The sequence below is a fragment of the Diospyros lotus genome, chromosome 5 (genome assembly GCF_014633365.1).
Source record: "Diospyros lotus cultivar Yz01 chromosome 5, ASM1463336v1, whole genome shotgun sequence".
NCBI lineage: Eukaryota > Viridiplantae > Streptophyta > Magnoliopsida > Ericales > Ebenaceae > Diospyros > Diospyros lotus.
In genome coordinates, this window is record NC_068342.1 from 14,345,904 (window position 1) to 14,364,939 (window position 19,036).

The 19,036-nt window shown below is 38.3% G+C and overlaps 1 protein-coding gene across 2 annotated transcripts in view; it reads left to right on the forward strand.

The window, feature by feature from the left end:
- Nucleotides 1–17,499, forward strand: part of LOC127801392 (UTP:RNA uridylyltransferase 1) — a 36,362-nt gene extending 18,863 nt beyond the window's left edge. The window contains exons 5-6 of one of the 2 annotated variants that reach the window (XM_052336476.1): nt 15,760–15,956; nt 17,119–17,499. In XM_052336476.1, the coding sequence (XP_052192436.1) occupies nt 15,760–15,956; nt 17,119–17,329 (408 nt within the window). In that variant the 3' untranslated portion in view covers nt 17,330–17,499. The remainder of the gene's footprint in view (nt 1–15,759; nt 15,957–17,118) is intronic. The other variant, XM_052336478.1, reaches the window with a different exon arrangement.
- Nucleotides 17,500–19,036: the final 1,537 nt, after the last annotated feature.

A 19,036-nucleotide genomic window follows, 5' to 3' on the forward strand; every position in this document is an offset into this window, starting at 1 on the left:
CTTTCCTAAGTGTGTAGATACATCTTTTCCTATGTATAGTTTTATGTTTCCTATTGTGTATAGATCTTTTGGTTTCCTATTATGTAAATTCCTCTTCTATAAAAAGGACTCCTTGTGTAATTGATGAAAAATGAAGAAAGAATTATTTCATTCTTTACATGGTATCAGGGTCGCCGCCACAACCTCCTAAACCCTAGAGGGCCTTTATTGCACTTGTCCTTCGTAGCTGTCTGCCTCTTTGTTTTTGTTAACCCCCTTTCAGCCTTGATTGCCTTAATCCTTACTTGCCGAATAGAGAAGACATGTCTGAAGTGTTTGAAGCCATGGCAATCGGAGAATCTTCACCGGTGGTCGATCAAACTCCCGACGAGATCCCGAAATCTAGACATGGAGCAGTAGCAGGGGATTTGCCAAATATCCATTTGTCCTATCGCCTAGATGGGAGAAACTATTTCCAGTGGGCTCAATTGGTAAGGACTTTTCTTAAAGTTAGGTGGAAGATTAGTCATCTCACTGCCTTCCCTCCAAAAGCAACTGATCCTATATTCCCAACATGGGATATTGAGGATTCCTAGATAATATCATGGCTTTGGAACGCCATGCTACTTGAGGTAAGTAGGAATTACATGTTTTTGGGTTTTGTTAGGGAAATTTGGGAGGTTGTAATGCAAACTTTCTCCAAAATACAAGATGCTTCAGTTATCTATGAAGTTAACCAAAATTAGTAGTTCTAAACAAGGAGGGTTGTTTGTCACTGAGTACTATAATCGCATGAATGGTCTATGGCTAGAGTTAGACCACTACTAGAATATCAAGATGGTTTGCAGTGCTGATGCTGCAACCCTTAACCAAATAATTGAAATGGATAGGATTGTTGAGTTTTTGGTTGGTATTAACCTTGAGTTTGATCAAGTGAGGGTGCATATACTTGGTCGGGAAAAACTAACAGAGGCTCAAGCACGAGCTAATAGTAGAGAGGGACTATGGTGTACATTCTGCAAGAAGCCTCGGTATACCTGAGACACCTGCTTCAAGCTTCATGGTAAAGAAACTATCCTAAATAAGAATGGAGGATTCAAGAACTTGGCTGCAAGGAACCAAGTCTACTTATCGCACAAGGGATAAAAGGAAGACAGGTCAGGAGAGAAGATAGAGGCTGATTGTAGTTCTGATCTCACCCAATTTAATGCTGATGAGATCAACAAGCTAAAGTCCTTCCTCAAAGCAAATACAAGATGGAGCTTGCTCCCGAGCTCATTAGGAAACCTCAAGTAATTGCACTCATTCTACATTCTTTTCTACCTTAAGAGCTAATAGGAATGATGTTTGGATTTTGGATTCAAGAGAAACATACCATATGACACCGAACCCCCATGTGTTTTCCACCTATCAGCCTCTCAAGACCTCCAAAGGAATTACAATTGCTAATGGCACATCAGTCCCTATTGTTGGCCATGGCAGAGTTAACCTTAGCCCTAATCTCTCCATTCAACTAGTTCTTCATGTACCATATTTATCAACTAATCTTCTCTCTATTCACCAGCCCACTAAAGACTTAAATTGCGAAGCCATTTTTTCTCCTAATATGTGTGAGTTTCAGGCAATGAAGACAAGGACGAGGATTTGTGTTGCTAGGGAAATGGATGGGTTGTACTGCTTCATGAGGGAGGTTCCTTGTCCATCTAGAGACCAACTGTAGGTGGCTTGCTCTTCACGGGCTACAGCTGATCATCAAAACATATGGCTACATCACTACTGCCTTGGTCACCCTCCATTTACTCTATTAAAAGCTATGTTTCCTACTCTATTTCATTCCATAGATCCTAGTATATTTCAATGTGATGTATGCATTCTATCTAAGCAACATCGTGTTTCTTATCCAAATAGTAATAAAATCAGCTCTAAACCCTTTGCATTGATTCACTCTGATGTATGGGGGCCTTATAAAATTCTTAATTATTCTGGGACTTGATGGTTTATCTCCTTTATTGATAATTGTACTCATATGACACGGGTTTTTTTGTTAAAATATAAAGCAGCCATAGGAATGGTGTTACCAATTTTTTGTAAAATGATTACTACTCAATTTGGAACTCCTATACAAAAAATAAAAACTGACAATGCATGAGATTATTTCAATCATCATATGTATTAGTTTTTCCAATAAGAAGGAATTGTCTATGAATCTTCTTGTATAGGTACTCCACAACAAAATGAAATTGCTGAAAGGAAGATGAGACATCTCCTTAATGTGGCTCGTACCCTACTTCATCATCATAAGGCTCCTAAATTTTTTTTTGGGGAAGCTGTCTTTACTATTGCTTTTCTTATTAATTGAGTGCCCACTAAGATCCTTCACCAACGGAGCCCATTTGCATGTTTAACTACTCATTTTTCGGATTTCAATTTGCATACCCCTCTTCCTCTTAGAGTGTTTGGGTGGTCTCCTTTGTTCACATTTCCAAACAACATCGAGATAAGCTGGATCTAAGGGTAGTCAAGTGTGTTTTCCTTGGGTATTCACCTACTGAAAAGGGGTATAAGTGTTACCATCCTCCTACTTGAAAGATGTATGTCTCTAAAGATGTTACCTTCGTTGAGTCCATTCCATTTTTTGGTTCCTTTCTAGTTGGTCACTAGGGGGAGATTCTTTATGGTGACTACAACTTTGATGACATTCATTTCCTAATCCCTTGTCTGCACCCCAGAATGGTCCTCAATGCAGCTCTAGCCCTATTGCCTAGACCAGTCCTACTACTACTCAAACTCAACCCATTGACCTATGCTCTGGCAGCCACCCAAAGGTTGTCATCTCCAGTAAGGTATAAGGGGTCTCCTTACATTTACAAGTGAAGGGAGCGTAGCCAAGAAACTTAGCATACACTATCCTCGGCTCCTAGTCAAGGTATGGATTTTACACAGAATACACCCACAACTTTTGATGGTCTTATTTTTGATGATTTAGACCTTCCTATTGCAGTTAGAAAGGGGGTTAGAAGTTGCACCCAACATCCTTTAACCAATTACCTTTCATATCATCCTCTCTCCAAAAACATAAGAGTTTCCCGGTATCCTTAGATTCAATTATCATTCCTAAATCAGTACATGAGGCACTAAAGGATTAGAATTGGAGGTAAGCTATGTGGGAGGAGATGAGTGCATTAAAAAAGAACCATACATGGGATCTTGTATCCAGACCTAAGGGGATCAATCTGGTTGGGTGTAGATGGATTTTTAATGTAAAATACAAGGCAGATCGCACTCTAAAGAGATATAAGGCCAGGCTGGTAGCTAAGGGATACACCTAATCCTATGGAATTGACTACCTTGAGACATTTGTTCCGGTAGCAAAAATGACCATTGTGCGGATACTCCTCTCATTGGCAGCCTATTTTGGGTAGAACCTTCAATAGCTAGATGTAAAAAATGCATTCCTCCATGGGGACTTGGAGTATGAAGTTTATATGAAATTGCCACTAGGGTTCCAAGAAGGACATGAAGGAAAGGTCTACTGGTTCAAGAAGGCCCTATATGGGCTCAAGCAGTCTCTTAGGGCTTGGTTCGGGAGGTTTTCCAAAGCTATGAAAGCTTTAGGGGATGGCTAAAGTAGGGGAGACCACACCCTTTTTATAAAACACTCAAAAGAAGGTAAAGTGACAGTTCTTTTGGTGTATGTTGATGACATGATTGTCACGGGCAATGATGAAGAAGAGCAGGGGAAACTCAAAGAAAGGCTAGCCATGGAATTCGAGATCAAAGACTTGGGGGTCCTCAAGTATTTTCTAGGAATTGAGGTAGCCTATTCTAAAGCAAGGATTTTTTCTCTCTCAAAGGAAATATGTGATGGATTTGTTGGCAGACACATGGCTAACTGGTGGAAAAGGATCTAAAATTTCCATTGAACCTAACAATAGGTTATGGAACAACCCTAGCAGCCAATCAGTGGACAAATGAAGGTACAGAATACTAGTTGGGAGACTAATATACCTCTCCCACACGAGGCTAGACATCGATTTTGCTGTCAGACTCGTGAGCCAATTCATACACAACCCAATCGAGGAGCATATGCTAGCTGTAAGGAAGATCCTAAGTTACTTAAAGGCCACCCCAGGTAAGAGAATCCTATTTAGAGTAGGGAATGAGCTAGACATCAAGGGTTTTTCAGATGCTTATATTTGGTCCATAACAGATAGGCGGCCAACAAGCGGCTATTGTGTTTATCTAGGTGGGAATTTGGTGTCATGGAGAGATAAGAAGCAAAGTGTTGTTGCAAGATCAAGTGCGGAGGCGGAATTTAGGACTATGGCCCTTGGTCTATGCGAAGTTTTGTGGCTGAAAATTATCCTAGAAGATCTAAGGGTTCGAGTCCAAGGCTCAATTGGGCTATGGTGTGATAACCAATCAACAATTAACATAGCCCATAATCCTGTCCAATATGATAGGATTAAACATACTGAGATAGACTGGCATTTCATAAAGGACAAGTTGGAAGCCGGTCTAATTCATTTACCCTATGTGCCATACGAGGAGCAAGTTGTTGATATACTAACCAAAGGGCTACTAGTGAAAAGGTTTGAAGATCTAGCAAGCAAGCTGGTAATGTGGGATATACATTCTTTAGCTCGAGAGGGAGTGTTGGCTCATGGGAATTTCAAGGAAAAGAATAAGTTTGTAGCGTGTGCATGAGTTTAGAAGTTTCCAAAATCAGTTTAGGAAATCTTGCCTATCCCGATCTTAGGAAACTTTCCTAAGCGTGTAGATACATCTTTTTCTATCGTATAGTTTTATGTTTCCTATTGTGTGTAGATATTTTGGTTTCCTATTCTGTAAATTCCTCTTCGATAAAGAGGACTCCTTGTGTAATTGATGAAAAATCAAGAAAGAATTATTTCATTCTTTACAGTGTGCCACAAATTGGTGGAGATGGGAGACCACGATCGAGATTTCTCCATCCAATTATGCCAGATAGATATTGGGACAATCGGCATACATAACCCCATTATGGGCATCTGTTTTAGTGCTAAACCATCCTGAGCGTCTACACTTAAATTGGTATTTTGTATTTTATGTACTAGAAATAGGGGTACAACACTTGATAATAGCCTCGAACTTGTAGAATAAACTTTTGATGCAAAATCTGTTCAACTCAGTGACGGTTCAGTAGAACAAATTGATCTTCTTAATTGTGGAATTGCCAACAACTGTTCTTGCATTAAACCATGAATGCAGGTCATGTAGGGTACACCTTTCCTAGACTCTGACGGAGATGCGTCAATTTCTATCTTTATGGGCTTGATAAGTGATGAACACATTTCTATCTTACTGCTAGGATTGATTTTCCTTTCTCCTTGCTATCTTGGCTGCTTTCAGTTGTCAAGTAATCTTTATTGTGCATTCAGATCTGACATTATGTTGTTATTGCATTCACTGCGACAGTGAGATTAATTAGTGTGCATATTTGTGCATGTAGCAAGTTTTACCCTGATTAGTTCCTTTATATTTTCTGCACCTGCTTACTGGGTAGAATCTCTTAATATTCATTTTTTAGTTGTTTTAGAAATTAGGGAGAAGGCTTAATGCTTTTATTCATTCTGTCCAGAATTGTATATATACAGAAACTTAGCTAATCTATCATAGGAAACTCTCAATTTAGGAATTTTCTCTAATGGAGACAATCTCTAATTGATTTACAGAACCTACCAAATCTGTACACCTAACCTTCTAATTATGTATTAGGAAATAATTCAAAAAAGATAGCTTGATTGACAGCCCTTAAAATCTGCCATCACTCTTTATGATCTCCGACACTCTCTCTCAAGCTTTTGAGTAGATATTATTCATTCCTAGTTTGGAAATTAATGTTTGAAATTGGGGATTGTTGATTCCTTTGGTAAACACATCTACTAATTGTGATTCTGAAGGCACATGAGTACATTTGAGACTGTTGTTCAGTTTTTTCTTGATAAAATGTCTGTCAACTTCTATGTGTTTTGTTCAATCATGTTACACGGGATTATGTGCTATACTGATTGCTGACTTATTGTCATAGTAGAGCTTCATAAGACCGTCCCACTCAATTCTTAAGTCTTCCAAGTTAATCTCCAGCCATAGTAATTCATATACCCTGTGCCATAACTCGAAATTCAGATTCAACACTTGGATCTTGCCACAATATTTTGCTTCTTGATTCTCCATGTGACTAGATTCCCTCCAATAAAGGCGCAATACCTAGAAGTAGATTTTTTATTTGTCACTGAACTTGTATAGTTTGCATCGGTATAAGCTTCGGGTGTAATCTTGGTATGCTTCCTGAACAATATGTTTTTCCCAGGAGTCCCTTTTAAGTAGGGCAATATTCTGTATACTGCTTGTAATTGTATTTCCTTTGGATTATGCATAAATTGACTCACAACGCTTATGGCGTCGACAATGTCTGGGCGTGTATGAGATAGATTAGTCGGCCAACAAGTCTTTGATACACCTCTACTGCTTTGTCTCCATCCGCTTCTCGAAGTTTGTGGTTTTGATCTATAGGTGAATTAATCGATTTGCATGCCAACTTCCTTTTATCCCTTAAGAGGTCAATAATGTACTTTTGCTGAGAGATAAACATCCCTATCTTGGAACGGACCACCTTAATTCCTAGGAAGTACTTAAGATTTATGAGCTCTTTGATTTAAAATTCCTTCTTTAAGTTATGTCCTAGACTACCTTTCATGTTGATCATTCCCAGGCACTATTATGTTATCCACGTAAACAATGAGAGCTGTGACTCTATCTGAGCCCAAATGCTTGATAAACAAAGTGTGGTCTCTTTGGCTTTGTTTGTAGCCCATATTTCCCATTACTTTAGTAAACCTTCCAAATCAAGCCCTAGGTGACTACTTCAAACCATAAAATCCTTTCTTAAGCTTGCATACCTTACTAGGAGCTATATTTCTAGCGTATTCAGGTGGGATTTCCATATATATTTCCTCCTCGAGATTTTCATGTAAAAAATGCATTTTTTACATCAAATTGTTGGAGTGACCAATGAAAATTCGTAGCCAAGGATAACAAAATTCTCACTGTGTTCATTTTTGCTACTGGAACAAATGTTTCTTGATGGTCTATTCCTTGCGTCTGTGTGTACCTTTTTACCACTAGCCTTGCATTGTACCTTTCTAGCGTTCCATCTGCTTTGTACTTCATCGTGTATACCCACTTGCACCCTATTGGTTTCTTCCATTTTGGTAGGTCTACAACTTCCGATATTTTGTTTTTCTCCAAGGTTTGCATTTCAACATGAATCATGCTAGGTGTACACCCATTTTGTACATCTTGGGTTACATAAGGGGGTATTATGACCAAAATACCCTGCGCCTCACATGCGCCTCATGCGCTTCTATGCGCCTTATGAGGGGTTTTTTTGTCATAATACCCCTTTATGTAGCCCAAGATGTATAAAATTGGTGTACCAATAGCATTTTCCTTTCAACATTCGTAGCATTTCTCCAATTCCCACAGTTTAAGGCCTCAGAAAGGGTATTAGGAATTGACATAGTTTTTAAATTTGTGAGGAAGCATTTATGACAAGGAGAGTCTCATGAATGACACAAAGTTTGAAAATGGATACCTTGGTTGTTTGGTACATTCCCTAGTTCCCTTCCTTATGGCAATAGGCCAATCCAATTCAGATGTAGATTGAGGAGGATCACCAGGTATTACCTCATTCTCAGGATCAGGTTTTGATGCTTGAACTGATCTCGGTCTAGGATGCAGACTCTTCCTCCTTGAGTAGACCTAAGAAAACCTGTTATCAGACACATCTGCATTCCCCTCAACTAAGGATACAGGTTCCAGTTCAGATTCAAGTTGAGTATCACCAAGCTCAGGTTGTTGAGGTTCAAGGGTAGGAGCAGGGAAAAAAGCAGGTAGATTGAGTAGAAAATAATCCTTATTATCCACAAGCATAGTCTCCCTTTGACGAGAAGGTGGAGGAAAAAAGGATGTGAACTCATCAAACGTAACATTAGCTAAAATTTAAAATTTCCTAGTAGATGGGTTGTAGCATTTGTAACCTTTTTGGGTGGAAGAATAGCTCACAAAAATAGTTTTGAGCGCTTTGGGATCCAATTTCCCCCCGGGTTTGACCATGTATATGAACATAGGAGACACCCAAATATTCTAGGAGTAAGATGATGAGTAATGGTAAGATAGTGTGACAGGACACCCGTACGGCTTTGGTGATTCAATACTTGAGTAGGAAGGCGGTTGATAATGTGAGTGGCTGTGAGAACTACTTTCCCCCAATAATGTTTCGGCACGCTTTGGTGGAATAGTAATGCCTGGGTTGTGGAGAAAAGATAATCATTTTTCCTTTCAGTTACCTTATTTTGTTGAGGAGTATAGATACAAGAAGACTCATGAATGATCCCTTCCCTTTGGAAATAGGTTGACAAAGTGTGATTAAAGTAATCCCTAGCATTGTTTGAATGAAACTGTTTAATTTGGACACCAAATTGGGTTTTGATCATGGAAAGAAAGTTGGGCATTACAATACTGACTTCACTTTTGGATTTGAGCAAAAACAACCAAGTCATTCGCGTATAATCATTAATAAATGTCACAAACTAGCGAGCTCCAGAAAGACTAGGAATTGGAGCAGGACCTCAGATGTCACCATGAATCAATTCGAAGGGAACAAAACTTCTTTTATTAATAAGGGGAAAGACTGAATGCTTATGTTTAGCTAACTCATAGATCTCACGCACAAAGTGTTTATTTTCTAATCCTTCGAACAAGGAAAGATAATTGCAAGAGTTGTAAAGGAGGGATGACCTAGCCTATAATGGTGGAGCTAGATCATGTCTTTAGTAGTGGATTGATGGTGTTTGGAAAGGAGAGTAAGCGGATGTTTCTATTTGCTGATGTTTGGTGTCTCAGGCACACCAAGATAGTACAATCCTTCCCTTTCCTCAATACATCCAATCATCATTCCCGAGCCTTGATCCTGAAATAATCAATGTGTTGGAAAAAAAAAGGTAACTTTGCAATTCAGGAGTAAATAGGCATATGATTTTACCTAAGATCTGGATTTCTTACAGGATCAAAATCTGCATTCAGTCCTGCTAAAAAATCATATGTGCAATCCTTTTCAATGAATGCCTTTAGCAATATAGCATCCTTACTATAACTATCCTCCATCTTTATCGCCCGATATTGATCCATTTCCTGCCACAACCCCTTCAGCAGGTTTACATATTTGGTGAGAGTCTTTTCTCCTTGCTTTGTTAAACATAGTTTTGATCCGCAACTCATAGATTTGGGCTGCATCCTTGACTTTTGGAATAAATTTGTCGGATTGAGTCCCAGACCTCCCTTTCAATTGGTAGGAACATACATGTGTCACTTATTTCTTGTGACATAAAATTCCAGAGCCAAGCCATAATCATCGAATCTTGCTCATCACATGAGACAAAACTGGGATCTCCTTCCTTAGGACTAGTTCCGATGATATGGTTGAGTTTGCCTTTGCCCTTTAAAATGGTTTTGATCAGTTGTGACCATTTTAGATAGTTCTTCCTAGTGAGCCAGTATGCAACACTGATTTGTTGCAGTTCATCGGAGACTGGGTTTGCCAGTACTCCTCCAATGCAGTGAGAGAGAACTTCGGCAGAGGTGGCTGACATCCTTTCGTGTTGCTAAAAAATTTAGGGGAACTAGTGATGGGGTGATGAAGGCCAGAAAACTGAACAAAAATGAAGGCTGGAGGTTAATGTCACGGGACTATAATGTAAATAAAGAGATTACTAAGGTAGAAGGGTATGGGGTACTGCTGTAATAAGGAGTTGATAGACAGTTACAACACATGGCTTGTAATTCAAATGTAAACCAAATATTGGTGCCAAGGCTTGGTAAGTATATAACCAACCCTCGCCACCAGGAGAAACATCTTTTGGTAATTCAATTGAATCAATTTCCCTCTCACCTTCTCAGATTCTCTCTCTCTTTCTCTTTAATTCTCTCCTTCTATTCTTTTTGTCCTTCTAATCTACCAGTTCCCACGCAATTCTCTCTGAATTGCGAGTGAACTCTTCTTGTCAGAATTGCATTATGACAATTTGGTATCAGAGCATCATCTTGGGCGATTGAAGTATGAGATGACAGACGGGACCGGACGAAGCATATGGAGTCGCAGCTCCATCAGGTTTCGACAACGATAGGGGAGATACAGAGTAGGATGGAAGCGCTAGAGAATTCGGTAGACTGGAGAATTAGATGCAACAGTTTGTTATGATGCTCACTCGCCAGGCTCAGGTATGGATTTCACTTGAGTTTACACTGAGAGTTAGATCGAAGCCAATTCTACATGGCCAAGGTGGTAATGCTCGATCGGAGGGATCGACGAAGTTGGAGGTTGAACCACTGGCGTTGGAGGAGAATGTAGGAGTTAGGAGGCAAGGCCACGGAATCGGATCACATCAAGTCGGTTTCCCTATGCCTAAGATGAAGATACCTCTTTTTGATGGCCACAACCCGAGGTGGTGGGCAAGGCGTTGTGCGAGGGCAGGAGAACAAAGCAGCCGATGCTCTATCCCGTTGTGTGGAAGAAGGGACCTCAATGGCTATCACTGCAATTACTTCGGATTGGTTTCGGAAGTAACAACCAGTTACACAAAAGGAGAGTGGATCAGGGAACTGATGGAACAAATGATCCTGTGCCTAGACAGTAAACTAGGCTACTCCTTGTGGAATGGACTGTTGAGATATAAGAATAGAATCATAATTGGTGGGGATGAGACTCTTAGACAAAGGATCCTAGAGGCATTACACGATTCTCCTTTGGGTCGACATTCGGGGATACAAAACACTTACAGTAAGATTAAACAATTATTCTTCTGGCTAGGGTTAAGAAGAGAATTTGGAGTATGTGAAGGGTTGTGATACTTGTAATAGTTGTAAGCACGAGAATATTCACCCCCAGGGTTGTTGCAGCCTTTACCAGTTCTTGACCAAGCATGGACTCACACCAGCATGGATTTTATAGAAGGATTACCGAAGTCAGAGGATAGAGATTGTGTGGTAGTGGTGGTGGATTGTATGACCAATTATGCCTATTTCTTGGGTTTATCACACCCTTTTACGGCACAAGAGGTGGCCAGAGTCTTCTTAGATCAAGTGGGCAAGTTACATGGGCTACCTTAGGTGATTGTTTCAGATAGAGACAAAGTCTTTACCAGCCTCCTTTAGAAAGAGATAATGAAATCCCTAGGAACATAGCTAGACATGTCATCCTCCTATCACCCGGAGACGGATGGACAAACTGAAAGGACTAATCAGTGCCTCAAGACGTACTTAAGGTGTGTGAGCCTAATGAATTCTATCGGGTGGCACAAATGGCTCTCATTTGTTTAATGGTGGTACAATACCACCCCATTCCTCATTAAAGATGACACCGTTTGAAGCACTATATGGATGCAAACCTCCTCTCTTATCATTGGGAGGAAATCATAGTCAGGTAGCTACAGTGGACGATTTTTTAGTTCAAAGACGTTTGAAGCACTATATGGATACAAACCTCCTCTTTTACCATTGGGAGGAAATCATAGTCAGGTAGCTACAATGGACGATTTTTTAGTTCAAAGATAGCAAATGCTGTAGACCCTAGGGGAGGAGCTAGCTAGTGCCCAAAATAGAATGAAGCAATATGCAGACCAGAAGATAAGTGAATTGGTCTTCGCAGTGGGAGACAAGGTGTACTTGAAATTGAGGCAAGCCCAACTGAAAACTCTCTCCCCTAGATCAGTGACTAAGCTGAGTCCCAAATTCTACGGGCCTTATGAAGTGTTAGCCAAGGCGGGACAAGTGGCTTACAGACTCCAACTACCAAAGGGGTCTCACATACACCCCGTGTTCCATGTGTCACTCCTCAAACCTTTCCCGGGCACCCATCCAGCCAGCTCAATTCTACCCTTAGCAATACAACCAGCACAACAGGAGCCTGAGCCCATCGCTATAGTGGATAGGAGAATAATCTACAAGCACCAACCACCTATCACGGAGGTCTTAGTTCGCTGGTCCAATCTCCACCTTGAAAACAACACTTGGGAGTACCTTCCCGACCTCCTGAAACAGTTTCTGAAGGTAGCAGGACTTTTGTGACTTACTTGAGGACAAGTAATGTTTCTAGTAGGGGAGAATTTGTCATGGGACTATAATGTAAATAAAGAGATTGCAAAGGTAGAAGGGTATGGAACCGTTGTAATAAGGAGTAGATAGGCAATTACAACACATGGCTTGTAATTCAAATGTAAACCAAATATTAGCGCCAAGGCTTGGTAAGTACATAACCAACCCTTGCCACCAAGAGAAGCATCTTTTGGATATTCAATTGAATCAATTTCCCTCACCTTCTCAGATTCTCTCTCTCTCTCTAATTCTCTCCCTCTGTTCTTTTTGTCCTTCTAATTTACCAGTTCCCACGCAATTCTCTTTGAATTGTGAGTGAACTCTTTTTGTCAGAATTCAGTGTTCTAAAAGGCACTAGGCACTAGTCGGGTGCCAGGCTGGGGCCTAGCGCCTAGGCGGGGCCTAGGAAAACTACTATTTTTAAAAAAAAAAAAACTTTGTAATGTAATTTGATGTTATTTTCAATTAAATCAAAGTTGAAAAGCATCAATAATGCAACATAAACCAATAATGCAACAATAATGGAATAACAAGTGAAATATGGAATTAAGCATGAGAAAACAAATTGTTGTAGATCAATTCTAGGTTCAATAAGACAAAAGCAACAATAATACAACATAAACCATACTTGAAGAATCTAAGTATCTAAGTATCTAATTGGACTTCTTCCTCTCCATATTCTTTCAAGACACGATCTTCATCAGACTCAAAATCAAATTCATTGAGCTCTTGCTCATCTTCTTCTGATTGAAAATCATTTTCATGAAGCTCTCTCATTCTGGAACTTCTTCAAGGTTGAAGCATCTCGTCTGCTCTGGATGCTTCTCCGGATGCTTCACCAACCATTTCCCAAGTGAGCCTCGTACCAGGCTCAACTTCTTCATCATCTCCTCTTTCAACGATCCATCTTCTTCTTCTTTTGATTGAAAATCATCTTCATGAAGCTCTCTCATCCTGGAACTTTTTCGAGGTTGAAGCATCTCGTCTGCTCGGGATGCTTCACCAACCATTTCCCAAGTGAGCCCCGTACTAGGCTCAACTTCTTCATCATCTCCTCTTTCAACGATCCATCCTTGTGCATTACTAGCATCACTAGCAAGTAGCACATCAACATTCATTTCCCTTTCCCTTTTTGGCTTGTTTATCAATTTCGCATTAAATTGGACAAAGACTAAATTGTTCAATCGATTCATATCCAATTTATTTCTTTTCTTCGTATATATCTACATAAATAAAATAAAAGCAATATCAATATAAATGATAGGGATAATGAAATTAAAGTATTAAAAAGGTTTTAAAGTATACACTAACCTCTTCAAAAGTGCTCCAATTTCTTTCACAACCAGACGAACTACTGGTCAATGAGAGGATCCTTCTCGCCATTCGTTGCAAGTTTGGAGTGTAATTTCCATAAGTTATCCACCATTTAACTACATAGGTCAAATAGGTATAAAGTAAATAAACTTATACACGATAGAAACTAAGAAAAGGATTAAATAAATTTTATATCTAGATTATAATTGTCATCATTTTTTGCACAGCCTTGAGTTGCTCACGATTTTCCAAAAGTTTCTTCTTTATGAGTATATTTTGGCAACTCAATATTTACAACATGACCTTGCAATTCACCATCGTCATCATAAAACATCTCCACACAGTAAAAATTCATCCATGACTTCATGATGAAGTTGTATATCCATATCTTTAAAAAAGTAATAGGGATTCAAAAGGTAAGCCGCAAAATGTAGTGGACCATCTAGGCTATCTTTCACCCTTGCTTCAATAATCTCTATTATAGGCTGATAGTTCTTCTCAATATTATTTAGAGCCTCCTTAATAGCTTCCTTTGAATGCTTAATCTCTCCATATAAAAAGCCCATGGAAGGCTTTTTATCTGCATCAACAATTCGAAGCACCTTCACCAAAGGTGCAAAAACCTTAAGACATAAATTCACACCATTCTAAAAAGCAATGCTCATCACAGTAGTATATGCTGCTTTCCCTTTAACAGTCCTTGACCATTTGCACTCCTCCCATTCAGAGCTAGTAAACATTGTTCTCACTTGAGCTTTTTTCTCCATCAAACTTTGCAAAGTAAGGAAGGAAGAAGCGAATCTAGTGATTCTCGGTCTCACAATATCCCTCTTCTTTGTAAATGATCTCATTAAGGACAAGGTTTTATGGTGTGCATAAATGAAGATTGTCAAACTCTTGGCTTGATCAATGACTTTTTTAAACTTAGGTAGTTTTCCTATACTTTCAAGCATCAAATTGATAGTGTGAGTAGCACATGATTTCCAAAAGATATTTGGCCTTTTCAACTTCAATAATTTTGCTGCTCTCATATTGTTGGCAGCATTGTCTGGTACTACTTGGATGACATTTTGTGGGCCAACTTGCTCAACGCACTTGTCCATATACTAAAAAATGAGTTCACTTGTATGTGCTTTGTCTGAAGACTCTCTGGAAGACTAAAAAACAGTACCTGCATTAGAATTAACACATAGGTTCATGATGCTTCTCCTTTTTATGTGTGTCCAAGCATCCGTCATAATGGAGCACCCATTTTGTGCCCACTCTTCTTCATGCTTCTTCAGTAATTCTTTAGTTCTATCTACTTCTCCCTTTAACAACGGTTCTCTCAACTGGTATTGATTGGGAGGTTTGAAGCCCGGGCCAAATTGACCAACCGCCTCAACAAACAATTTGAAGCTATCATGATGTATAGCATTGAAAGAAATACCAACTTCGTACACCCATCTAGCACAATACTCACGAATAATCTGTGTTCTTTCTTTAAAAAGTGCTTCATTGATATTTTGCTACTTTTTCGTCATTCCCCCAGTCAAATTTCTGAGCATTCTGACAGTTAAGAGGATAATTGGCAATGAAGGCCGCCCACGGAGAGTTCCCTAAAGCTCTGATACCATGTTATAAATTAGGGAGAAGGCTTAATGATTTTATTCATTCTGTCCAGAATTGTATATATACAGAAACTTAGCTAATCTATCATAGGAAACTCTCAATTTAGGAATTTTCTCTAATGGAGACAATCTCTAATTGATTTACAGAACCTACCAAATCTGTACATCTAACCTGCTAATTATGTATTAGGAAATAATTCAAAAAAGATAGCTTGATTGACTGCCCTTAAAATCTGCCATCACTCTTTATGATCTCCGACAAGTTGTTTCCCCTATATTGCTTTAGCATATTGAATTTCTTTTAGGTGCTCAAATCAACTTTTTAATGTCCTATTTCATGCAAAACTACTAGTGTTAAATTCTTCATGCAAGTACATGAGGAGATCTTAAACTGATGATACAATCTTTAGAGTGTGGGATATATAAATTTTTTCTTATGTTGGTAAAGCCAGGTTTACGTATAACATTTTTCTTTTTTGCTTACAACTTCCCCGATCATGCAACAAAACCATATTTGTGGCCTTGCAGGCAGTTATTTAATATTCCTTTTAACTGGGATGTGTTTGTGTGTGTATATATTTGCCATGCCCTTTCCTTTATGGTCCTTAAGACCTCCTTATGTTGATTACTTTTCCTAGTTCATGCACCACTTGTGGTTTGACAGGGAATGGAGAGAACCTATGCTGTTACTGTTGAAAATATTGAATGTGCATACTTTGATCAAGTTGAAAAACTTTCTGGTTTTGGATTACCAAACGGGGAAAGTATTGCTCAACTGGTGTGGTCTTTCTTCAACTATTGGGCTTATTGCCATGATTACACAAATGATGTTATATCTATTCGAACAGGAACTGTACTAAGGTGAGTATATGCTTTATACCTTGGCTATACCTTGGCACTGGTGTTAATTTTAGAAAATACGACAAATGACGTGTGTAAATTCATAGAATAATTTATAATATTATGCTAGGAGGAGTTAGCTTTATAAGCCATTTAACTAACATTGTCAAGGGGGCGGTTTTCATTGAATAAGTAATAAATAGAATTGTTTTGGTTTCCCCTTTGTTTCACTTTCATCAAATAATGGTTTTCTTTTTTTTTTTGTTGAAATGATGGATTGTTTGGTTGTATCTGTATTTCTATCATACTGTAGAAGAGAGCTGTTGCCGTCAAGAGTCCGCTGGATATTCATTATTAGTATTCTTAAATCTTATTTCATTAGGAGAGTTCATAATCATCATCACAAGCCTTAACCCCACATTGGGTTTCTACATGAATCCTTGCTGTCCTTTCATCTATGCACATGGTCTTGATTAGGATAATTACATTTTTTATATGTTTACAACCCTCCCTCGACATTCATAAAGCTGGGAGCCTTGTCCACATGGTCTTCTTGATGTATTAGGAAATATGGTTGTGTTAATGGATTGAAAAATTAAATTTTGGAATAGCTTTGAGCTAGTTCTCTCTCTTCTTCTCTGCTTCATGGTCTTTTATGCTGCCTTCTTCATTCTTCTTCTGGCCGTTCTCTTCTTCTCCTTACCCCTTTTCCAAAGGCTGTATGCTAAATGACTCTCCACCAACTTTTGCAAAGCAGAGAGCCCTGGGCACTGGGGACATCCATAATATTCAAGCAGAGTAGGTTGCTTTGGTGTTTAAAGGGGATTAAGGTGACCATCTTACACATATATAGGCATTCATTGTTCATGGTGGCAGGAAATTTGATGCTTTAGTTGCAGCAGTGCGGCATAGGCATTGAGAACACCTCAATTTTAACCTTAGCTGTCAATTGCTTTGGTGTTAAAAGGGGGTTCAAAATCACGATCCTGTTACTTGAAATATGTACTGTTGTGATACATGGAACAAGAACAAGATAGAATTTGTGCATATAGATTATTGGCGAGATAGAATTCATGCAACTCACGCCGCGGCCTGGCGTGAGCTGAATTCATTTAGCCTTCTTAACAACACCTACTCTTTTTGTTTTTTGTTTGACTACTCTATGTCTTGCATACATCTACAGCAAGCGGGCAAAAGACTGGACTAGGAGGGTTGGATTTGATCGTCATCTAATATGCATAGAGGATCCATTTGAGATAACTCATGATCTTGGACGAGTGGTGGACAAGTATAGCATAAAAGTTGTGAGGGAGGAATTCGAACGAGCAGCAGAAATCATGCAGAATGATCCTGATCCTTGTGTAAGGCTCTTTGAGCCATATGTTCGTAGCTAATTTTGCCTGTTGGGCGCGTTGTGGTTGTATTTTCTAGTTCTCTGGATACTTAGGGAGGCGATGATCCAGTTTGTAAATTCCCTCTCCTCTTCTCTTTTATCAAGAACATTGATACATACATGCGGACATACATATATATATATATATATATGTTTGCAGTTTTGACTTAATTTTGTGTGTTTGTGTGTGTGAGAGAGAGAGAGAGAGTTTATAATATTGCCGACTTGAAGCCCATTTGGATGAGTGAGTGTGTGTGTGTTGTAAACAACTGTTTTACGAGGCACTTAATGGTCACAAGGATCCATCCTTTTGCAGGCTTTCAATTTCTCTTGGTTTGATGACAGGAAGGGGAATCAAGTTAATATGTGATTTGTGCTTATGGGAAGAAAAAAAAAAAAGGAAAATCAAAGTTAACTGCAGCTTGAAGAAGTTCTTTTATTTAATTTTTTTTTCAATTTTTTTGATTTAGCATTCCAATATAAATTTTACCAAACTATTGACTCTCTTCTTAGTCCAGACCAGTTGGTTCAATCAATACTTGGCAATTCTTTTAGCTAAGAGTTAGGAAGTGTTTTGCTCGGCCAGCTTCGGATGGCATTCGATTATAGTTTGATAAAAAAATTATATATATTTTTATTTTAATTAAAATTTTTTAAGAATGAGGATAAATTTCATACACCAACCACCATCGAGTTTTGGTTAAAAAGTAGTCGTCATCTTCTCTTCTAAAAATATCGCTAAATCTCCTTTTATCTTTTACTAATTATATAAATTGATCATTTTATCTTCTTTTTATTTTTATTTTAAACTATACCCAATTTTTTTGGCTCAGCTCCATTTCTTTCTCGTTCCTTTCCATGCTATTGTCAACAACTTCTCTATCTTCAATGGGTCATTGACATCTTTTTTTTTAGTGGCAAAAGGAGTAAGATTTTTTGTCTTTGATGGTCGGATTCAAATTTTAACTAACAGATCCTTTAGTGAACTCAAAGTAATTTTTTTATTAACTTATTTTTTAAGTAAATTATAATAACCACACTAAGATTTAAAGTAATTGCAAAAGTAGTTCTCATATTTTAAAAATAATAATAATTTCTCTTGTTAAACAAATAGGCAAAATAACAATTTTTTCCTTCATCATCCTTTTCCTTTCTTCTCTTTCTCTTTCCTCTCTCTCTTAAATTTAAAAAAAAAATAAAAATCAATAGTTATTGGCCGTCGTCAACCACCACGTTCAAACTCCTTGCATTTGGGTTTGAAATGAACTCGTCTAGGTTAGATCAAACTTAGATGAGCTTTTGGGTTTACAATCAAATCCAAGTGTCCTTGTATTTGGGTTCGATTCAAATCCATAAACAAAGGGTTTGTTAGGGTTTTAATTGTTAAAAATTGACAAGAAGAAAAAGAAAAAAAATACGAAAAAGAAAAAAGACATGATGAAAAAAAGAGTAGGGATAACAATAGTCAACAATGATGGTGACGATTGTTTGGTGGCCAGAGAAATGATAGAGTGATAGAAAGTGCTAAAAGAAAGCAAGGGTAACAACTTCTTAGATATAGTAAAAATATGAATTCTAATATAAACTATTAATTAATATGTAAAAGTACAGGAGAGGGAGATTTTTTTTTTTAAAATATAAGGTATTTTAATTATTTAGAAATATTTAACGAAGCTTAACTTATGGTAGAAGAAAATTGTAATATAAC